The 24,535-nt window shown below is 40.1% G+C and overlaps 1 protein-coding gene and 2 long non-coding RNA genes across 5 annotated transcripts in view; 1 reads left to right on the forward strand and 2 right to left on the reverse strand.

Moving 5' to 3' along the window:
* LOC306648876 overlaps positions 1-24,535 on the reverse strand; it is a 603,819-nt gene that overhangs the window by 204,556 nt on the left and 374,728 nt on the right. The gene's annotated exons all lie outside the window — the stretch shown is intronic.
* Positions 1-24,535, forward strand: part of CDKL1 (cyclin dependent kinase like 1) — a 54,975-nt gene that overhangs the window by 9,106 nt on the left and 21,334 nt on the right. For all 3 annotated transcript variants that reach the window (XM_079119132.1, XM_079119131.1, XM_079119130.1), the window contains exon 2: positions 15,669-15,790. In XM_079119132.1, coding sequence (XP_078975258.1) covers positions 15,669-15,790 — 122 coding nt within the window. The remainder of the gene's footprint in view (positions 1-15,668; positions 15,791-24,535) is intronic.
* On the reverse strand, positions 9,722-15,661 carry LOC306648874. Its single transcript, XR_013760520.1, has 3 exons — positions 15,173-15,661; positions 11,757-15,066; positions 9,722-11,723 (listed from the first exon to the last, which is right to left on the reverse strand). It is a non-coding gene; the product is annotated as an uncharacterized lncRNA (long non-coding RNA).

Genomic DNA, 24,535 nt, shown 5'->3' on the forward strand with positions numbered 1-24,535 from the left:
ATGTTCATGACTAATATACGGTATAGATGGATGTCAGGAGTTTATGTGAATTGGTTGTGAACAGCATGGAAGACAAAGCAGAGCATTTCCTTGCCCACGAGGATAGAAACCAAACAGTCCCTTATCATCATCTGTCTCTATTTATTCAGCATGTGGAGACCTGTTTAATTTTATTTTTATAAGATAATGTACAAACTGCAAATAGTAACAGACTGTTGTGTTTGTTTATAGGAAGATATTTGGGGCTTAGCTCACAGTATGTTGATCTAGGAAGATTGTGTTCCTGCTATATAGTGAACTCCTAAGTGATAAAGCTGCCTTGTAAATACTTCAAGAACAAAAGAAGCAGAATCAGCAAGCTGGCTTGTTACCTTCAAGACCCCCAGTTTGCAGGGAGATGTCAGAACCTTAATCTTCTACACAGGTCCTGCCGTACAACTTAGACTCTAGAAAATGAAATATCACAGAGCAGAAGGAGTCAGAATAAGTGATTTTTGTAACGTTTTTATTAATTAACAATAATTGTCTATATTTATGTTTATATTGTGAAGTGATCAAATCAAGGTGTCATATCTGTTATCTCAAATATTTATCATTTTGTTGTAGTGAGAACACTTAAACTCCTCTCTTTTAACTATTTTAAAATATATGATAAATTATTACTAGCTATAGTCACTTTGCTGTGCTATAGAACACCAAAACTTCAGAATGAATGATTTTACAATTGTTTGATTAAAAATATATATATATTATGTTGTATCTATATTATTATATTACATATATATGATTATTGGGTTTTGGCCACTTAAATTATTTTTACTTTCCATAAATAAGATTTCTAGATAGATAACTAATATTACATATAGTTATTATAAAACATCCAAACCAGTTGGGCATGATGCTGCATGTTTGTAATCCCCACTACTCATGAGGTTGAGGCAGAAAGATCGAAAGTTTGAGGTCAACCTAGGCAACTTAGTGAGACCTATCTCAAAATAAAAAAAATAAAAAGGGCTGAAGATACAGCTCAGTGGTAGAGTAGCCCCAGGTTCAATTCCCAGTAATGTAATAAATAAATAAATAGATAAGTAAAGTGAAACTTCCAAACCACACTTAAAGGTAGTAATTTTTTTTTCTTTTTTTTTTTTGCGGTACTGGGGATCAAACTCAGGGCCTTGTGCTTGCGAGGCAAGCACTCTACCAGCTGAGCTATCTCCCCAGCCCAAAGGTTGTAATTTTTATGAAATGGGAAAAAAAATTTTTTTCTATGTTGGGGATTGAACCCAGGGCTTCATGCATGTTAGACAAGTATTCTACTGCTGAGCTATATCTCCCAACCCTTTTTATTTTATTTTGGGACAGGGTCTAGCTGAGTAACCCAGGCTGGCTTCAAATTTGCTCTCCTCCTGCCTCAGCCTCCTGAGTGTCAGGGATTACAGCATTAATCACTGCACCCCACTGGAATGGAAAATTTTCTAAATGAGCCAGGCATGTGTCTTTCACTTTAACTTTTTAAATGTTTAATTCGCCATTATATTTGGCAAGATTAATGTCTTAGGCCACAGATTTGCTTTCAGCAGGCATATTTTCTTGCTAATTATTAACCTTCTTTATCACTTATTAACTTTAAAAGCCCTCGAGTAAAAATATTGTTGGGTAAAATCTTTGAACTTCATCTCTCTTTTTTGTTGGGGCAGTGAAAGAAAGGTAGGAGGTTCTCAATCAACTGATGCTGTCAACCACATATCACAACCAAACAAATGGTTTCCTTTATGCCTAAGTTGCTGCATTTCTTTTTGACTGTGTCAGCATTGTTTTTCATTGTGATCACGATTGTACTGTTACCTTTTTTCCTAGTACACTTCATCTACTCTAATAGTCAATAAAACAGGCCAGGCATCCACTGTGTGCATTGCTGGTCTGTGCTGGGTTTGGAGGGGAATCCAGAAGAGGTCTCTGGCAAGAAGTCCGTCCTGGCACATTGTGTTCCCTCTCTGTGATCGCCGGCCAGCCTAAAACAACCCTGGGCCCCCGAGCTCTCCGCCCAGTGGTTGTAGCATTTCTGGTCCTCCTCCAGTCACATTGTTGCATCTTTTTCCTTTTCTAAGTCCACCCAGACAAGACATTAACCACAGTGACTCCCTGGGGGTTCTTGGCATTTGGGGGGACTATACGTGAAGCTTCCCTTCCTTTATCAAGGGTGTCATAGAAGAACTCCTCAGCAACATCAAGGAAAATGAGGAATATTTTCCTCTAGGCTGGAGATGGAGGTAATAATCTAAATAGAGGTAATAATCTAAATAGTTTTTCATATTGAAAATATTCTCTCCCAACAACACTGATCTTCTAGCTAGTGCTCTGAGTTAACTTTTAAATATTTAACTTGGTTTTTAACATAGCAAAGGTATTAAGAAAATAATTTTAACCCATTTGTATGATAAAGCAATATATGCTTATGTAAAAAAAAAATTTAATGAATAGTGGATGGTGGCCACCAAGCCTTTTTTTTTTTTTTTTTTTTAGTTGTAGATGGACACCTTATCTTCATTTTATTTATTTATTTTTATGTGGTGCTGAGGATCAAACCCAGTGCCTCACATGTGCTAGGCAAGTGCTCTACCACTGACCTACAACTCCTGCCCTAAAAAATACTTTAAAACAGTAACATGAAGCGGGTCGCAGCAGTGCACGCCTGGAATCCCAGCGTCTCAGGAGATGGAGGCAGGAGGATAGTGAGTTCAAAACCAGCCTTAGCAAAAGTGAGGCGCTAAGCAACTCAGTGAGACCCTGTCTCTAAATAAAATACAAAATAGGACTAGGAATGTGGCTCAGTGATCTAGTGCCCCTGAGTTCAATCCCTTGTACCCAAAAACTGAAAAAACAAAACCAGAAACATGAAGGTACAGAAGAATATTATGTGAAAAGAAAGTCTCCCGTACCCTTCACGCCCCATTCTCATCTCCCTTCCAGCAATCAGTTTCTCGTGTGTCATTCTAGAAGGTTTCTTTGCTTATTGAGAGACATATGTTACCTTTTAAACCATGTAAAAATGCCATCATATTGTATATACTGTTCTGTAATTTCCTTTGTACACTTAATAGTTTATCTTGGACATCTTTGCAAGTCAACACATAAAGATATGCCTTATTCTTTTATTTTTAATAGCCGCAAAATATTTCATCATTTGTATGTACTATAAAGTGCTAAGGTTGTTTATCTAATTGATATTAATGGTCATTCATGGTTTTCCAGTGGCCAATCATGTACACATAAAACTTTCCATATTTGAAAGAATACTAGGGATCATTTCCACAAGTGGATCATTGGTAGTGGTGATGAGAGACTCCAATCCTACTTCCATTCCTGGTTCTAAGACCTCCTGGCTGTTGGTGACACATTACCATGTGATGACTGCTGGCTCAGTGTGTTTATCCCTTAAAGGCTGTAATGAATACAAATTCCATAATTTGTTTAGGTTGCCTAGTCATAGACGGTGAGCTATGAAGTAGAACTAGGTAGAACCATAGCATAATATATGCTAATTATCATACATACTTTGCTGTGGTATATAGCCCTTGGCCAGATGTATGAACCCCCTGCCAGTAAAGAAAGTATTTTTGCTAAGCCCTTGGATTGTGGTGCAAGCAGGAAAGACACGACCCATCTCTAGAGTTAGCATCAGTTCCATTAAGGAAAAACTGCTATCTCATCCACATTGTGGCTTCTTTAAAGAAAAGCAGACGTCAGGGACTTAGTTTGAGGCTGGTCGGGGTGGTTATTTGTTTTCTTCTCTCCTCCTCCTCCTCCTCCTCCTCCTCCTCCTCCCCCTCCCCCTCCCCCTCCCCCTCCCCCTCCTCCTCCTCCTCCTCCTCCTCCTCCTCCTCCTCTTCCTTTTTCCTCTCTTTTGGTACTGAGGGTTGATACCGGGGCACTTTAGCACTGAGCTACATCCCCAGTTCTTTATTTCTTTATTTATTGATTGTTCTTTTTAGTTATACATGACAGTAGAATGCATTTTGACATATTATACCTACATGGAGTGTAACTTCCCATTCTTGTGGTTGTACATGATATGGAGTTACACTGGTCATGTATCCATATATGAACATAGGAAAGTTATGTCCAATTCATTCTACTGTCTTTCCCATTTCCATCCCCCCTCCCTTCCTCCCATTCCCCACCTGTTCAATCCAGTGATGCTACACTCCTCCCTCCGCATGGCCTATTGTGACTCAGCATTCACATATTAGCCTTTGGTTTTTTGAGATTGGCTTATTTCACTTAGCATGATTGCCTCCAGTTCCATCCATTTACCAGCAAATGCCATAATTTCATTCTTCTTTTTGGCTGAGTGATATTCCATTGTGAATATGTACCACTCCCATTCTTTTTTGCTTGAAACAGGGTCTCACTAAGTTACCAAGGCTGGCTTTGAACTTGTCATCCTCCTGCCTCAGCCTCCTAAGTCTCTGGGATTATCAGCCTGCATCACCATGCCCAGCTCATTTTGAGTTTTTGCCACTAGTATGTTGAGCCAAGTCTGAATCCTCCTTGGAGAGAGCCTGCCAGTGCTGTCGTCTCAAGGTCAGGTGTTCATTCTACTAAGGCACAATGGCATGCCAGGAGCTGGACACCTTCAGCATGACCTAACACACTGAGTCATATGTTCTGAGAGGTAAGGGAACTTTGACCTTCTGCAGAGTTCTCTCTCACTCTGGTTTCTAATCAATGTTGGCAGTTTCTAAATCACTTGATAGATTATAGCAGTATTCCTAAGGGCTGTTTTTGCTGCCTCCAAAATCCAAAAGGATCCATTAAGAGCAATGACTCCTTTTAAATGGTAGGAGATCCAAGGTGCAACAATTGCCCTTTCATTTAAAGAGGTTGCTCAGTATGCCCGGGACCATTGTGTTCCTAGAACATCACCTATACATAATTCTCTGGAGAATTTTTCCCCACTCTCTAGCACTCATGTGTCTTAATTGGATAACCAGAGTACTTGCCATTTCTGCTCACCAGAAATCCAGTTATCAGAAGGTCCAATTACCCATGATGTCATCCATTCACTGGAGCTGCATGATATTCTGTGGAATGTCAAGATGATTTCTGAACCCTGATAAGGTTCCTATGGACCATATAGAGAGTAAAAAAGTTAACCTTGAATGCAAACCACTGTCTATTCCACAAGAAAATGAACTGCTTTCCATCCTAATTGGTGACTGGATTTGGAAAGAACACACTAGATCAACAGTTGCATGCCAAATGTCAGAGATTATGTGTGTGTATTCCAGGGAAAGACATCACATCTGGTCCAGTCGCTGCAATTGAAACTATGAATTGCTTGAGTTTGTAGTAGTCTGCCAGGTGAATTGAATGGAGATGTGATAGAGACTACCACCTCTGGGTCCTAATGGTGATATTAATTTCTGATACTAATTTGTCCTGGAATATAGTTTTGCTTCTGATTTACTATTGTGACCAGGGTTGTGTGAGGGAGGGGAAGAATTTTCAGGGACTTCCGTTTGTTACCTTTTTGTCATATTGACTCTTCCTCATGGAAACAATGTGAGAGTTTGCCCACTACTAAGTGTATCTATCTCAATTTTATACTTGATAGTGGAGGAAATAATCTTGAGGTGGATCTATAGACCTGTTAGGTCCACTCTTAGATAGTACTCTAATGGGAGGGGCCACAATCGCATTTTGGGGTCCCTAGCTGTCAATGTCAGCTCAGATCTTGTAGCCATATCCTTTCGCAAAGCTTACTCTTTGCAAAATCCCTTTGGAAAGCACTTGAGGAATACTTGTGGTGACATCACAGGATCCTTCCTCAAGGTGATGTTGGTTATAAACTGACTGAGATCTCAAAAATGGGTGAAGAACTGCACTGTTTCATTCTAGAAGTTGACGTCAACCTTCTTGCCATCTCAGAATTTCCTCTGGAAATACAAGTCAAGTAGCCCACTAGCCCACTGCCTTCTATGTCACCTGTAAGAACTTCACAGTAAGATCCTGTTTGGGCATCAGCACAGATTTTGGTGAAATAAGGTATTCTGGCCTTCCTTCCCATTCTGGTCATTATGTGTACCTTACCACTCTCAGAACCTGGTCTCTGTCACTCTGAAATCATATTATTCCCATTGGAACCAGTGAGCCTAGTTCCATAGTAGTATCTTCAGCCTATCAACCAAGCCCACAGAGGATATCCACCAAGGAACTTCTCAAAGTTGCTGGTGGCCTCCTTCCTGCTCCTTACTGCTTTGGTGGAGAGAGTAGCCTCTGGGCCTTCCAAGCAAACATAATCAAGTGTTGGTTTCTGTAGCCCTACATGGTACATTCACGCTCACATTTGTACTCCTTAAGTTCCTAGACCCCTTCCTCAAAACTCAGCACAGCCTTCAAAGAGCTATGCCAGCAACATATGTAGGACAGTCATCAAAAAATTAAAAAAAAAAAAAAAAAATGTCATATCAAGAATGAAGTTCCAAGACACAGAACGGTGTTTCTAAGTCAGTGAATTTCTCCCTATCCAGCCTTCGTGTCTGTGGTCCAACACCTGCAAGATTCCTACTGGTACATGTAATTTTGAGTAGTTATTTCCTGAGGCTTTGCTACCACCTCATCTTAGTCATAGGTCTACGAAGAGGTGGGGATTGAATCTTAGGAGGACAGGCATCCTCCTCTCAGGAGGGATTTTCAGGTCTCCATGTAAGAAGCAGTGGTTTACCTATGGCAATGGGCAGAAGCTGCTTCTCCTAGCCCAGAGGTTTCAGGGCAGTTTGAGGGTTTAAGGTTCTCAGGCTCATCTCCCCAAATGTCACTATCCCAGACCTCAGGATCCTTCTCTTCCCTGTCTACTGGTGATTGATCCACTTCCAGAATTCCATTCTGTAGACCTGCCAGCGGGACCCACTTCTGAGAACAACTGTCTCAGCCTGTGTACACTCCAGAAACTAAAATCTGAGCCAAGGGACTGTCTGTTAGTAGCATATTCTGGGAAGTGAGACCAGAAAGCAGGAGTAGGGGAGAGGAGAGTAGGAAAGGAGAATAAGCCAATGCAAGAGGCTACGAGGCCTCAGGCCCTTCCAAGTGTTTTACTGTGCTGCTCTAGGGATCCGTGAGAAGTACACGGGACTGGTTTATTATGATTATTGTAAAGGAGGGAAGAATGTCACCCTTCTTCATTCTGGGTAGAGGTTTAAGCATGAGGGATTACTGCAAAAGTCCCTACGTAAAAGACGTAGAGTCAAGTTCAAAATTTTTAAAGGCTTGTGAAAAAACATGTTACTGGGACAACTCCCACTTTCTAAACTTCAATTTCTGTCCTTTTGTTATTTACCACAGTTGTGGGAGAAGAAGAATGCTTTTGAAAGGAAAACAGGAAATTGTCATTGAGAAAACAGTCTGTTGCTTTTCCCAAAAGCACAGACACTGGATGAACATTCCCCTTCCCCCACAGAGCCTCCTTGACACCCAAGGGACAGGAGAGACCGCAGATGCAGTGGTCAGTGTCAGAACGTGTGACTTCCACAAATAGATACACTTTTTCTCATTTGTCTTGGAAAATGCAGACGTGTATTTCTTGTACATTTTTCCACTTTAAATAGAAACATGGGTACTCTGAATGTTTCACTTTTAACTGTAGGACATGGTGATGCGAGAGATGTCTCATTTGATGTCAGTGTCAGGACTATAGGGAACTATGGGGAACCAGGCCTTCTCTAATGGATACAGTTGCTCTCAGCCCTGGCTCATTAATGCCATGAAGACAGTAGGCCTGAAATTGCTAGGTCGCCAGAGCATCCTTTTAATGAGGATTTTAAAGTAATATTTCCTGATCATGAAATGTTGGCAACTAGTACAAAGTCTTCAAAATGATGTAGACTAGAGAGATCAAATAATTGACCTTAGAGGATGTAGCTCCTAAACTTATCATGACAGATAGGTGGCCAGTGAAGACATAGGAATGATAGCAGATTAGAGGAAGGTGTCCAAGAAGGATACATGGCATTCTCAGCTTTTCAGGGGAAACCAAGTAGAGCTCAGGTTGAATTCAACTGAAAAGACAGACAAACAAACAAACAAAAATGTCCTTTTTTTGTCATGTGAGAGAAAATGCTTCACATAGCAGCATAATGTGAAACATCAGTATTCGAAGCACACAGAGAAAATAAAAGGGAGGCCAAGATAAAACAGCAGCATCCAGGTGGGAAACTTTGCACAGGAGAGCAGGCCATGCTTCTAGATTGAGCATAACTGAAGGACAGTGCTAATGGCCTGGTAGGGCTCACTGAGACCTTCAAGACTGGACCAACACAAAACAGAAGGCTGAGGGGCTGGGGAGATAGCTCAGTTGGTAAAGTGCTTGCCTTGCAAGCACAGGGCCCTGGGTTCAATCCCCAGCACCAAAAAAAAAAAAAAAAAAAAAAAACAGAAGGCTGAGAAGTAAGACCAGGCCTGAGGCTTTGGTTACACACACTCATAAATAGGAAGGTTATAATTAAATGAGCCCTGACATCCTTGTCCTTGTAGTGCACACAGTCATTTAGTCTGTCCTGTTATGATTACGTGAAAGTATACTTCAGGTGCCGGGTGAGCCCGGGAACAGATTATCTCTACACCGCTTTGTTCTCATTTAATTCCTTTGTGTGTCCCTAAAGAAGTTCATCCAGTTTTGAAGGAGAAACATCTAAATCCTTGTGAATGCAAATCTTTACATTTTTGGAGTTGTGATTGAAAGTTCCATGTGTGATCTGCAGACTGGTTTTCAGAGCAGAGGTGACCTTCTGAATTCCTACCCTGATGGCAGAGTCCAGAGAGAGAGGGGGTAGTTTGAGTTGCTGAATCCACCCAGACTGGCTCCTGGTATCCCCTCTGCATGGACACCATTTCCAACAAGGTCACAGGAACCCAGGCAGAGAAGCTCACTGAGTGCCTCTCAGTCCTCTCCTCACTTAACCTTTCGGCTGTGTCCGTCACCACTGACTTCTTCTTACATGGGACACCCATGGTATCATGCCCTGCTGTCTACTCTGTTCTCTTTGGGGATCTTCTTCCCTTTATACTCCTCATCCACCCGGCAACTGAGTGTTCAAGTTCTTGGAACCTCTTCCCATCTCACCCCCACTCTACCTACGACTTCAGTTAAGCACATGCTAACTCCCTGACTTTTGTCTTGAGCTCAATCTCCAGCCAAGCTGAAGACTCCACTTGGTATCTGGCATCCCTGCTCACTCCAGCGGCCAGAAACAGTAACTTTCTCCCCATCAAACCTGCTCCTCCCTTCCATGATAGCATCAGCACCCCCCTCATTATAAAAACCTTTGTGTCTTTCTTGACATCTCTCCCTCCCTCATCTCTCACCTCCAATTTATTACCACATCCTGACTATTCTAAAAACAAAATATATCTTAGGCCAGCACTTTCTCACCATCTCTCCTGCCTCTGCTCTGGTCCACACCGTCATTACTAACCTATCAATAGACTCTGCACTGACCTTTGCTAGTCCATTTTTTCCTCCTACAATCCATTCTGTATCCTACAACCACAGTGAGCTCTTAACAACACAAGTGGAGCTGGGCACAGTGGTTCACACCTTTAATCCCAGCTCAGGAGGCTAAGGCTGGAGGATCACAAGTTCAAAGAGCCAGCCTCAGCAACTTTGTGAGGCGCTAAGCAACTTAATGAGACCCTGTTTCAAATTTAAAAATAATTTTGTGGCTCAGTGGTTAAACCTCCCTGGGTTCAATCCCTGGTACCAAAATACAAAACAAAACAAAACTCCAAATAACATTGTATCATATCTTGCTAAATATCCTTCTAGGGGCACTTACCATAAAGTGTAAAATTTTTAGCCATGGCTCACAAGGCCCTGCCTCCTGACTGACTGGCCTCAGTTCCATGGGCTTCACCTACAAGGCACACTATTTCAGTTCCTTAAGTGATCTAAGTCCTTTCCTGATTTACAGCCAGCTCCTGTCTGGAGCTGTTGCCCTCCTTGTTCTGGTTGGACTTCAGGACTCTGCTCAAGGTCACCTCCTCAAGGCCAGTTTCTGTGAGGCAGCCTGTTTTTTTGTAAATGGAGGGCTTATTCATGGCATTTTTTTGTCTAATGCCTGAGTTCTCTGACTTGTTCGCCAGTGTGTCTCCAACTGCCTAGAACAGTGCCTGATCTGGGTAGATGAATATAGATATTTGTTGAATCTCTGAACACAGCCAGGTCAATGACATTATCCAGATCATATATTTGCTGATCTGGAGAAGTTTTAGGCACCTGGAATTCTGATAACCTAGAAAGAGCTAATGATTTATTTTTAATTTAATATTTTGAATTTCTTGAAGCAACCTATCTTTCTAAATTAAGATTATTCTAAAAGTAGAGCGATGTTATCAGCTATTTACACTGATATGAAGGCTATCTTCCTGGAAGAAGATGGGAGAGCCAAGTAGTTTAAGAATCATGTGATACCCTGCTGTGTTGCTGAAGGCCTTGTAAGCCCTCAGAAGAAGCCATTTGGCAATATTCCTCACAAGCTCTAAGTTGTCTATATTCCTGAAAGCTGGGTGTGTATGGTAAAAAGATATCTGGCAGAGGGTAAATACGTATAATCCTTTGGAAAGCCATTTGACCATAACTAGACCTGTGAAATTTTATTTGGGGCTATAAATGGTATCCAGCTAATTTTAGTTCATTTTTAGTTAATGAAACATTAACTTAATGGCCAGTTCCTTAGAGAGATCTTCCCTGGACCACCCTTCATCCTAAAATCAGGTAAACTTTAGCTTAATTTTTGTAATGTTTATCATTTCTGTAATTACTAATCCAATGTCTGTCTCCCCTCCTGTGCTCTAAACTCCATAAGGGAAAGGGCATTACTTGCTTTGTCTCCATATCCTCAGGGTTGGCATAGTGCCTGTGTTCATTGATTAAAACATGCTTTTATGTGCCAGGTGCAGTGGGGAACACCCGTAATCCCAGAGACTCAGGAGGCTGAGGCAGGAGGATTCCAAGTTCAAAGCTAGCTTCAGCAACTTAGCAAGGCCCTAAGCTACTTAGTGAGGTCCTGTCTCAAAAAATAAAACAGGGGATATAATAATATATAATTTATATATAACTATATATAATGTATATAATACATTATAGACATTAAATGTACACTATATAATGTACTATTATATATGTGTAATTATGTATACATTTTATATATAATGCATGTATGAATATGACACAATGAAACCCTTTATTCTGTGTAATTAAAATGCACTTATAGAAAATGATTATTTTTCAAAAAATAAATAATTGTTGAATAAGATGAGTAGAGAAAAATGTCTTAAATAAAAAAGGATTTAAACTTCATAAAGAGGCTAACATGTGCCTGAGATAGTTACACATGGCGTATGTGTAATTGTCACTGCAAACCTTGAATGCCTACTTTTGCACATGGAAAACTGAGGCCTATAAAAGTTAACAATCTTATTCAAAGTTAAGGTCAGTCTGCTAGTAAATTGCTCATCAAAACTTCATTTATACAGCTGGGAATGGTCAAGCCTGTAATTCTATCAACTCGGGAACCTGAGGCAGGAGGATGGCAAGTTTAAGGCCAGCCTGAGCAACTTAGCAAGACCTTCTTTCGAAATAAAAAATAAAAGGGCTGGGACATAGCTCAGTGGTAGAGCACCCCTGGTTCTATCCCCAGTACTAAAAAAACTCAAAATAAATATACCTAAAAAAAATAATAATAAATAAATAAATATACCTACCTCATTTATACTAGCCAATTTTTATAAAAAGAAACTTATGTTGTTTGAACAGAATGTTGTACATTTTTAGACTCTTGAGTTGTCAAAAGATACATAGTAGCATAGCAAGAGAGTATAATTAATAGCTACTGATCCCATCCAGACAATGGCTACTGCTGGGACAATGCCACAGGAATACCTCTTGCCTGGGTCCTGAGGTCATAGATTGCCCTTCTAGTGAATACCAGCTGAGTCAGAGAATGCTGATTGGAGAAAGTGACATCTGGAAGTGGACGGGGAGGGGTGTTTCAGAGAGAGGAAATGAGTCCTGAAATGAGAAGGTATGGGAGCCTTGCAGGAAGTGAGAGAAATTCTGTGGGTCTGCGAGGAAGTTATAAGCCATTAATCTGGAGAGGTGAACAGAGGCCAAACGGATAGGACCTCTGGGTCTTATCTTGGGCAGCAGTGCCCTGTAGTGATCACTGCAGATCTGTGTGTGGAGATTGGAGGCACTAGTTCCAGTATTCAGAGAAGGTCGGGTTGCATTTGGGTAAGACTGATGGATTTCACTTTTGCTTAAAAACTTGGCCAGAGATGCAAGGAGAACTAGATATGAAATAAGGAAAATGAAAAGACTCTCAGATTTGCAGTCTTGCCCTCAGTACCATCCCTCAGTTTCATCAAAGGAGCAAATAGTGTGAAAATGAGAGTGAAGCCTAAGTATGATTTTTTTCAGTCCGAAAGAAATTCTGCTTTATGCTAATTCTATCACAAAGCAGCTATTTAGCCCCTTTTAATTTGGTTATTTGCTTTTGGTTTGAATCATCTAAATCAATGACATTCATGGATTTAAGATAGAAGTCAATTCTCTTCTATTATGTCCAGAAAATGTTAGTTCAGGCTAAAAGTTTCCAGATATGATAACATATGTTTTATAGTTTGGGGTGCCCTCTCTTCTAAGATCCAAATGAGACTAATGGTGTTCTCTCCAAAATTTGTGTTGTAGCCTAGCCCCAGTGCAGCAGTATTAAGAACTGTGGCTTCTGGGAGGTGATTAAGGCCTGATTGCCCTCATTATTGGGATTCACAACCTTATAAAAGGGCTCAGGGACTGGGGGTGTAGCTCAGTGATACAGCAAGGCCGTGGGTTTAATCCTTATCACCATAAAAAATTAAAAATAAAATAAATAAAAGGGCTCAGAATTGAAGGGATTGCTCTCTTGCCCTGTCTTCCACCATTTGAGGACACAGGGACCAGGTGCCATCTTAGAAACAACTTTTGCAAGGCATTTGGGCTTCACATTTTCCAGAACTATTAGAAACAAGTTTCTGTTCTTCATAAATTACCCAAATCTAAGATATTTTGTTCCAACAGTAAAAATAAACTAAGACATGGATTTTAGCATACCTTGGATGTTTTATGCTTGTTTTTTCAAGTATAAAATATGAATTTCTCATCCTGAAAGTACAGAGAGATTTTACAAAGAAAATGAGAAAATAACTATCTTTTTTAGTATCTTTCTCATGGCTTATATAAACACACTACAGCATGTAGTTCAAGAACTTCGGTTTTTCTCCTTCCACCTTATATTAATTATGGAGTACCTGCTTGCCTGTAATTAAGACCTCTGGCTATGCTTTGAATCACAAAACAAAACAGACACCCATCCCCTGCCTGCCACCAAAAGAAAGCAGAGTCTCAGAGACATAGTTCCATGCCCACATTCACAGCAGCATTATTTATAATAGTTGAAAGGTAGAGGCAACCCAAGTATCCATCAATCAACAGATGAATGGGAAAAAAAATGATCTATAGTGGAATATTATTCAACCTTAAAAAGGAAGTGCTGACATATGCTATAATATGGTTGAACCTTGAGGACATCATGTTAAGTGGAATAAGCCATCACAAAAAGGCAAATACAGTGTCATTCCACTTGTGTGAGGTCTAGGGTAGTCAAAATCATAGCAGCAGAAGGTAGAATGTTGGCTGCAAGTGACCTGGGGAAAAGGGAGTGGGAAGTTTTTGTTGGGTGGATATGCAGTTTCAGTTTTGCAAATGGAAAGTTCTAGAGGTGAATGGTGGTGAGGGTTGGACAACAATAAGAATGTGTGCTTAGTATCACTGATTTGTGCATACAAAAATGGTGAAGGTTGGGCTAGGGTTGTGGCTCAGTGGTAGAGAGCTTGCCTGGCACATGTGAGGCTCTGGATTTGATTCTTAGCACCACATATAAATGAATAAATAAAATAAAATAAAGGTTCATTAATAACTAGAAAAAATATTTTTAAAAATGGTGAAGGTGGTAAATTTTAAGTTACATGTATTTTACCATACTTTTTAAAAAAGTTTTTAGATGGACACAATACCTTTATTTTATTTATTTATTTATTTTTCTGTGGTGCTGAGGATCGAACCCAGTGCCTCACCAATGCTAGGCCAGCACTCTATCACTGAGCCACAACCCCAGCCCATGAGTCACAACTTTTTAATATTAGGAGAGTTAATATGGTAAAGCATATTACATATTTGATTGTGAAATTCTTATGGAATATGATTTGGTGATACTATCCGAGAGTATTTGAAAAAGGAGGAGCAAAGTCCCAACTGTTTAAATAATACAATAAGTAAAATGGGTACTCATGGCCATTTACTAAGTCAGTGAATCAAGAAGGGACTCTCTGCCAAAAGGTTGGTGTTTTCCTGTGAGTTGCTTCATCTTTCTTAGCTCAAGTTTCTTCTTCAGAAAAATGAGGTCAGTGCCAAAATGTGTCATTTCTGATAGGACTCTGTACAGAGGGGCCAAGAAGCTAAGTATGAGGTTTATCTCTGCAAAAGCCAACATCCATTCCTGCCCTGCGTTCCTAGATGCACGCTTGCAGGGAGTTGGATTAGAGGGCCTTCTTGTTTTCTGTTTTAAGTGTTTCATCAGCCTAGGAAGTGTGACTCACTCACACGCTCACCAGTCCTCATGGAACTGCTATTGTGCGCAGGCGCAGGCTGGAGGTACAGTGGGAGGACTTGAATAAAGAGAACACAGGTCCTGATGCAGTGGTTCCCATAGTCTGCTGGATTTATCTGTTGTACTTATGGTGTCTCGACACCAGGCCACGTTAGACAATCAACTGAACCACGATTACTAAGTGAGGGTCATACGTTAACTACTGCTTAGTGGTTCCTTAGTAATTGTGAGAAAGGCACCCTTCCGGGGGGCTTTGAGATTTGTCAGGTACTGAGCCCATCTGGGGAGAACACGGAAGATCTCCTTTGGAAGGGACATTTGATCCGAGGCTTGAAGGCTGAGTTTGTGTTAAAATCTCCCCTACCTTTTTTTTTTTTTTTTTTTTTTTTTTTTTGCAGTGCTGGAGATTGAACCCAGGGTTGCAAGGCAAGCACCCTACCAACTGAGCTATCTCCCCAGCCCTCCCCTACCTTTTTCATTCTCTTGTTTTTCAGCCTCACATACCTCTTTGCTTTCACAAACTTCCTGGGTTATAATCATTTTTTTAAACTCTGTTTTATTTGCTCTTTTTAAATGTACATGACAGTAGAGTGTATTTTGACATATTATACATACATGAAATATAACTTAATCTAATTAGGATCCCATTCCTGTGGTTGCACATGACGCGGAGATTCACTGGTTGTGTATTCACATATGAACATAGAAAAGTTACATCAGATTCATTCCACTGTCTTTCCTCTTCCCATCCCCTGCTCTTCCCTTCATTCCTCTTTGTATAATCCACCACTACTATAAAAATAGCCCATAAAGAGAGGTAAGATAATATCAATTAGAGCCTTCTTCAATCGAAAAAACGAAACTCCTAATGGCAGAGTCTTTGCTGTTGTTGTTGTTATTGAATCATAATTAGAGAAAAATGCCTTTCACAGCTCAGATTTGCCATCTGGCTTTTTGTGTTTTCAGCAACTCAAGCATCCCAACCTTGTCAACCTCCTGGAGGTCTTCAGGAGGAAGCGGAGGCTTCACCTGGTGTTTGAGTATTGTGACCACACGGTTCTCCATGAGTTGGACAAATATCAAAGAGGGTGAGTTATCTGTCCCTTACCAATAAAACAAAGCACAAACACACCAGGATTTGTGAGGGAAAGCAGCAATGACTTCTATTAAGACTAGGTTAAGCCAGGTACAGTGCCACACCCCTATAATTGCAGTGACTCGGGAGGCTGAGGCAGGAGGATTGTAAGTTCAAGACTGGTCTCAGCAACTTTGTGAGACCTAGTCTCAAAATAAAAAATAAAAAGGGCTGGGATGTAGCTCACTGGTAGAGAGTTTGCCCAGCCTGTGTGAGGCCCTGGATTCAATCCCTAGTAGCATAAAAATAAATAAATAAATAGTGAGGCCTCATGGTGGAGGTAGTCTTGCAGTGGAAAGGGGAAGAATATTTAGAGTGATCAGTAAAAAGGAAAAGGATAGCCCATCCTCTTACTCTGTTCCTGGGAGCTCAGCTTTGACTGGGGAGAATATGAAGAGTACCTTGCACATCACAGCCACAGAATGGTTCCCCAATCCCTGGGCACATTCATAGCCTGAGGCTCTTCCAACAGTTCTTTCCAGCCTCAACCAAGGACACTATGCCCTGTGGTGCTGGTTATAATGATCTTCCATGACCTCCAGGCAAATGGGATTAAAGTGTCTCGTGGTTTGTTAGTAACCATGATACAGGCTTTTCATGTTCTAGAATGTTAATCTACACAGCCAGAGACATCTAAGAGGACAGGCAGCTCCCTTCAGAAAGTCACTGATACAGAAAAATTGTGTGTTTGAAGGATAAAACATTTCGTATATTGATGTTTGCTCTTTTGACAGCTTGTAAGTGATACTGCAATAAAACTTATAGTGTAGTTGCTCATGGCTGTTTGGGACTAGGGAGATACTGCAGGGCATTTGGTTAGTCATGTTAGGCTGAGTGGCTTGCGAACATTGTGGGGTTGAAAACAATTGGGTGTATTTTTGGCATATAGTTTGAGCAGAAGAAAAGAACAGGACAAAAGGTGCTTAGAGTTTTGCAAGCAGATTTTTAAGAGCCAACTGACTAAAATATATTATGTATGTTCCAGGAAATAGAAGATGCTTTAATATGAAGGTGGGTTTGAGAAGGGAAAGAACAATAGACATAGATTAGTTACAGGCAACCTTGTTTCCAAATAAGAAAGTGCCATGGTTTCTCGAATACAAGATTTACTTGAGGAACACTATTAGATGAGCAAGTTTGAAAAATAAGATTTATTTTTAACCAGATCAAATCCATTTATTTGGAAGCTTGAGGATTTTTGTTCTAAAAATAAGTTACTTTCCATTATACTGAATATTTGTCAATTCTCCAATTTATTTTAAATACAACCTCAAATTTTTAATTGTCCTCATTATGAGGTAAATGCTAAACAATGTCAAGCAAAGATTTTGAAATTCATAGGACTCTTAATTTTCAAGGTAGAGATCTCACATCATAAAGTTTTGTAAGTGCATTCACAGTCAAATTTGACCTTGTTTAAGGTGCTCACAATTGTCCTCATATGTAAAAATGAGAGTTTAGCATGAAATTTAAGGGGACTTCCAGCTCTATAATGCTATGAATTGATGACCTAGTACTTTAGGGGTCAGGAAACCGATTATCATTAAGTTTCTCATTTGATCTGTTAGTATCAACAGAGAAGGCACTGATGCTGTTGTCTCTCTGCCTGGTGCCAGTCCAGGTCCTTCTTGGGTTGGTACATTTACTTCAAGAATGTCTAGTGATCACTTACTGTTATTTGCAATTATAAATTTCTAAAACACAAAGTGAATCAAGCCGTCCCTTACATAAAATCCTTGAATAGTTCCTCAGTTCTTACTGGTAAAGTGAAGACCCTAGCATGGAATAAAGATCTCACTCGATACAATCCCATTTCTCACTAGTTTGCTCCATAAAACATAACCCTGCCTCACCAAACCATTTGCACTCTTGAGTTTAGGACATGGTGTTTTCTCAGCCTGGGTTCCCTGCCTTCTCTACTTCTTCTCAAAAACGCCTGTTGCATTTCAGGTGCAATTCTTTATAATGTCTATCAGAACACTGAGGAGAGTCAGCAGTCCTTCAGTGTCCTTAGCAGCTTGGGGTTATTTATGTGACATAGCCAATTTGTTCAGAAATCTATAAAATCCTCAAGGGCAAAGCTGGTTGGGCCTTTCTGACCTGTGTATCTCCAGTACCTTCTAGCTGAGTGCTTGGCACACCATACATACAATTCCTGTGGAATGCCCCGACTGTATTAGCAAACCAATAAATTGATACGTATGAAATGATTTTAAAGAGGGGTATTCATCACAATGTTTTGATTTTCATTTGAAAATAGTTGCTTTGATTTAAAAACTCTAAATCCTGTGATTGTTTTAAAAATTATAAATACACTGCTGTAGCAACCGGTCACAATGGCAGTATGTATTAGAATCCTCAGAGGCATCATCTATAACCCATCAGTTCTACTTTTAATAATTTACCCTAAGAAAATAGGGTATATGTGCAAAAGATTTAGCTACAAATGTATCTATTGTTAAAGTACTGTTTTTATTTTATTTATTTATTTATTTATTTTTAAAATTTTTGTAGTTGTTGATGGAACTTTATTTTATTTACTTGTATGCAGTGCTGAGAATTGAACCCAGAGCCTCACACATGCTAGGCAAGTGCTATACCACTGAACTACAACTCCAGCCCTACAGTACTGTTTTTAATGAAAAAATTGGAAACAGCTGAAATGTACAATGATAGAAGATTAATATAGCTTTACAGTGTAACATAGTAGAGCCACTGAAAATCATGCTTGTGCCGGGTGTGGTGGCATACACTTGTAATTGCAGTGGCTCAGGAGGTTGAGACAGGAGGATCACAAGTTCAAAGCCAGCCTCAGCAACTTAGCAAGGCCCCAAGCAATTTAGCAAGACCCCGTTTCAAAATAAAAAATAAAAAGGTTTGGGGATGTGGCTCCGTGGTTAAGTGGCCCTGGGTTCAATTCGTGGTACCAAAAATGAACAAAACAAAAAAGAATCATGCTAGTGCTTAGTATGTATGAGGTCCTAGCACAAAAAGAAAGAAAGAAAGAAAGGAAGGAAGAAAGAAAGAAAGAAAGAAAGAAAGAAAGAAAGAAAGAAAGAAAGAAAGAAAGAAAGAAAGAAAGAAAGAAAGAAAGAAAGAAAGAAAGAAAGAAAGAAAAAAAGAAAGAAAGAAAGAAAGAAAGGAGAAAAGAAAAAAAACCATAACTCTAACTAAAATATACACGGTAGGAACCAGGCACAGAGGCGTACGTCTGTAATCCCAGTGACTCCAGAGGCTGAGACATGAGGATTGAGACTTTATAAACCAGGCTCAGCAAAAAGCAAGGCGCTAAGCAACTCAGTGAGACCCTGTTTCTAAATAAAATACAAAATAGGGCTGGGGATGTGGCTCAGTGGTCAAGTGACCCTGAGTTCAATCCCGGGTACCCAAACAACAACAACAAAAAAAACCCATACAGGGTAGAAAAATATTCATGAGCAGTTGCCAAATTTTTAAAAATTATGCTATAGTAAAAATGCTATCATTTAATGGTCATAGAATTTATATATAAACATATACAGATAGGACAACCACTTCTATAACTATTTCTTTAGGATAAATCCTAAGAACATTCTGTTCTTGCAAGAGCTTGGTCAATCCTCACCCTTCCCCCATCTTTCTTGTAGCCTTTTGTAGAAATGAAGTCCTGATGAAGGTTGATTGATTGATTGATAAGCAACATCACAAGTGTGAGAAGAACAGCAGTGCAAAGGAGGGCTTCTGTAATTGAGAGTGCTTAGGAAGAGATACGTGTTATTTCTTCAGCATCTATCCCATCACTGAAGAGGTTTTTGGGGTTTTTTTTTTTTGTTGTTGTTGTTGTTTGTTTTGTTTTATCAGTTTGATCTCTTCACTTTCATACAGCAGTCATTTGTTTCTCTCTGTTCATTTCAATTCTGTTATCAGGACATAAGAGTCACAACACAGTTGTTTTGTGAAACTGTGTGTCGTCAGGAAAAACAAAGCACCTGTTTTCTTCTGCTGTCACACCATAATCAACACAGACTTCTGTGAACTCCAAAGATGTGGGGACTTCTCTCCACCAGCAAGCAAACAACAAATTCTGCAGCAGGTAGCAACTGGATGTTCTCTAATCCAAGTCAGCACTGACACTCTCTACCTGGAGACAGCAGCAGTTCCCACAGGTTAAGGGCTCAGTCCCCAAGATTTCCCCATCCACCACACACATGCTTTAGATGTCAATCATAAGCCCCAGGTTGTTTTACCTGTGCTTCTGTCTGTGAATCAGGATTCCCACCACTGTGCCCTAGGGCTTAATTAATTTGCTGGAGCAACACACAGCTCAGGGAAGCATTTACTTACATTTACTGGTTTATTATAAAGGATATTCCAAAGGAAACAGAGAAAGAGATGTATAGGGCAAAGTGCGGGAGAAGAAAGTGTGGAGTTCCATGCCCTGTCTGGGTGCACCACCCTCCAGGAAACCTCCATGTGTTCAACTATCCAGAAGCTCTCTGAACCTTGTCCTTTGGGTGTTTGTGGAGACTTGGTTGCATAGGCACAATTGCTCTTAGACTGGGTGGGGAGCCCAGCAAGACCTGTCTATTTAGATTCTTCTGCATTCCTTCCTCCAAGTTAGAGAACAGACCTCCTCTGGAATGAAAAGGCTCTTTGACCTATCAGACAAGGTTAGGGCAGAGAATTTCTTTATGGCCAGCTCCGAGACCTTGGGGAGGGACTGATGAACTTGGAACTGGGGACAAAAACATATGTATTTACGTGTGCATATAAAATTAATAGTATCATCTGAGCAGAGGTATGCAAAGCAACTGTAAAGAGAGAATAATTGCTGGGTTTATTAGATTTGACTGATTGAAGATGTTTTATGTAATGGCAGGCCCTCCTAATGTGGGGATGGGTGTGACTAAGTTATCCCAGCTTAATAACAGAACCAGTCAAGTTACCTGCTTTCCTGCATCCCAGTTCTTTGCTTACTACAAGGATTAGAACTTGACTTTCTTTATGGAATTGCCTACAAGGAGAGCATTATCTGGTACCCAGGGTTTGAACACGAGTGAATAAGTTGTCTGCTGGTTTTATATATCAGGCTACTTAATTTGTTTAATGTTCACTGTGAAATGGATACTGCTTTCGTGTGCTGACAAAATGAAGTGTTGACAAGCCCGGACACCACAGCAAAGGCAGCCAACCTGCCAGTACCACATTCTGTGTCCTGTGATGAGTTCTGTCTTTCATTAATATGCTTTCATATGTATTTCTGTATATATTGAAATATAATCTTTAGCTTTATTATTGACTTCAGATGTTAACATTACATTATATCTAGCATTCATCCATTATTGAAGATTAAGACTGTCTTCAGTGTTTGATGATAAATGATTCTACTATAAAATTTCCTTACAGACTTTCCTTTTCTTGTGCTTTTCCTTTAGAAGTTCTCAAAATGGTACTTTCAGGTTATTGGTTTTGCCAATGTGAATGAATTTACCTTAAACCTCTGAAGGGGGTTGATGTATATTTTTCCTTACAGTCATGCTAAATTGGGTTCTGTTATTAAAATATTTTATCGTGAATTATATCAGACATATAAGGAAGAAATAATAGTCATCCTATCCAAACTCTTAGGAAAAAGAGGATGAAAGAATGTTTCCCAAATCATTTTATGAGGCCACTGTACCCAGATACCAGAACCAGATAAGGACATTTCAAAACAAGAAAATGACAGGTGAATATTTCTCATGAATGTAGGTGGAAAGTCCTTAACAAAAGTATTAGCAAATATATTATGCAACAATATAGCATAATATAAAAAGAGTGGCATACTACTTCTTAAGATCCATTTTTAGACATTATCTGTAGCCTTCCTGATTTGATAGAATGAAGATTTATTCTCCTTAGCCATAATCCTCCTGCTTCTCACTCTAATTCCCCCAGATAGTCACATTAACATTTTATTAGTTCACGCTCCCCATTATTATGCCTATTATTGTACCTATGTAAATATGACTTATAGCTGAGCATTAGGCTACATTTTGACTTCCTTTTGTACTTTTTCCTCAAATACTATTTGCCTTTTTAAATTTGCTTAACATTCTTTAGCCCCATTTCTTCTTCCCACTCTTAATGGTCTCAATATATCTTTGCATAGGATAATCGCATCAGGTAACCCTTTCGTTCCTGCTTTGTTTTCTTGGCAGTACCCTTCTGTAAGTTCTCTTCTCCTCTCTGGCTTGTCCTGTTGTCCAGCTGTCTTTCTGGATTTCTCTTTGCCGTCATTCTTGGAACTCTCTCTGCATTTTTTTGTGGTTGGATTCATTACTTTCTGGGTTTCTTCTCTCTGTACTGACTTAATTATTTTGGTCAAGCACATCTGTCTCTAATTGGTCAAAAAGATGGTACGATCACACAGAAATCTAGATTCCAGATATTTCTAATGATACCACCTCCTACCTTCGTGCCTCCTTGGAGTCAATCAGTTGGGACCCCTTTATGTTCCTGGGGGGTAAAACAAAATTCCCAGAACAGGCAGAAAGTGTGCAGTGCGGTCACACTGGTGGAGGACTTGGGAGCATGCCTCTCTTTCACACCTTCCCATTGGTAGGAATTGGATTCAATCTCACCCTCCCTAGAAGGGCTGTGGAACTGGGCAATAGCCCAGTGGGCTTCAAAGGGACAACTGTAACTTTCATTAAGGCCACTGAAGACCTCAAGGAAGAACACCTGAGTACCCATGGAAGGAAGGTGTGCCTTCTTGAGCCCCTTCCACCTTGGTTTGGTACAGAAAGTAAAGGCAATGCCCTTGCTTCCCTAGATCCCACTTCTTGATCTGGGAAGCTGACATCTTTAGGAATACAAATTCCACAAGACCAGACCCAGCCTGAATTGCCAGTACCTTCTGAGCACTATTTACTAGGAAGAGGAACTGGAGATATGGCTTATCTAGGGTTCATCATCTAATCCCATGGTGGGATAGAACCAGACCCAGGAGAAAACCTAGACCCCTTCTTTGCTCAGAGGTTAACCTTGAGCTTGTACATGATTCCTCTGAGGAAACAACTGGCCTTTGAACAAGCAACCTCGTCAGGCACTTAAAGGCAGTAAAGAATGAGAGAGAGTTGTGCTCCTTCCCTTCATCACTGTTCTGGTCTTTCCCTCACTGACCACAGCCTGGCCTCCACTTACCACCAGTATGGAAACCAACACTTTAAAGTCAATTCCTTCGCCTACATCAGGAGGGTGTAGCCAGTCATCCAGACTTTTTGAAGCTTTTAAGCTTGTTTGTTACATATTTCATGTTTATTTAAAATGGTTTAAAGCAGAGGGCATGATGATGCCAACCTTCAACATGCCTGGCTCTTGAGTCACACTGTTATATTCTGGGCTGGTTTTTTCTGCACCTGGAATGCGGTTAGCCTATCATCTCCCTTCACCATTCTGCCAGAGATACCATTGCTTCCCTCTTGTGTTGGGTCTCCAGTTTTCTCACTTCCTTATAATCTTTTATAGTTTACTTTTCCTTTTTGGTGGTGTGCAACATCCAGGGGCTTCCAGAAAAAGAGTGTATGAGCGGTACAAGGAAAAAAAAAAAAAAAGAAAGAAAGAAAGATAGAAAAAAGGTCAACATCCTGCATGTTTAAAAAGTCCTTATTCTCTCGCTTAATATTTCATTTGCATATAGGTTTGGGGGTTTTGGTTGAAAATATTCCTTCAACATTTTGAAGGCATTTTTTTAGTACCTTTAATCTTCTGTGCTATTAGTAAGTAATTTTATTTTCTGCTCCTTTGTAAAGTTCTGTTTCTTTCTTTTTTTCCCCCAGAGTCTTGGAGAATTTTCTTTTGTTCTCATTGTCTTGGATTATGAAAATTGTCATGATTTTGATCCATTATTCTGATACTTGATGGACCCTTTCTTGTTGAGAAAAGATTTTTAATTGCTTTGTTATTGATTTCTTTTCCTTTGTTTGCCCTATTTTCTCTTTCTAGACCTCTATTATTTGGGCATTGGACTCATGCTGGTCCTCCTTTTCTTATACAATGACTTTTATTTTTCTTTCTCTGAGGATTAATGATTTTTTTAAATGTTCTCTTTATCCTCCATAGTTTGTTTGAGGTGTTTTCTTCTGTTTGTTTTTGTCTGTAGCTTTTTTTGGTGGGGGTACCAGGGATTGAACCCACGGTGGCTTAACCACTGAGCCAAGTTCCCAGCCCTTTTAAAAAATATGTATTTTATTTAGAGACAGGGTTTTGCTGAGTTGCTAAGTGCCTTGCTAGTCTGCTGAGGCTGGCTTGAACTCACAATCCTCCTGCCTCAGCCTCCCAAATTGCTGGAATTACAGGCATACAACAGTATGCCCAGCTTTGTCTGTAGCTTTCTTATTAGAGGTTTTCCTTGGATGTTATATAATCTCTGGTTGTATGTTTGTGGTTAAGAGATGAGAACTATTGGGAGCTCTGAGCAACACGGTGGAGTCCATTATCTAGCTGGGCCATCCCATGTCAGAATCTTCAGATCTTTCCTCCATAATTTCCCCCCCAAAGATCCTCCAGTATTTTGTCTGGAGAATAACTGGGGAGCAGGTGATTGCCAGCTTTCTCACAATCCCGTGAGGAGAGAGGGCTGGGGAATCTTAGCAGTCAGCACGTGATCCTGTTTTCCGAACTCTGTCCATGATCTTGGTCATGCCAAATGTCCTCTATTCTGTTCTCTCCAGAAAAC

The sequence above is a fragment of the Sciurus vulgaris genome (assembly GCF_902686455.1).
Source record: "Sciurus vulgaris genome assembly, chromosome: 2".
In the NCBI taxonomy this organism is placed as follows: Eukaryota; Metazoa; Chordata; class Mammalia; order Rodentia; family Sciuridae; genus Sciurus; species Sciurus vulgaris.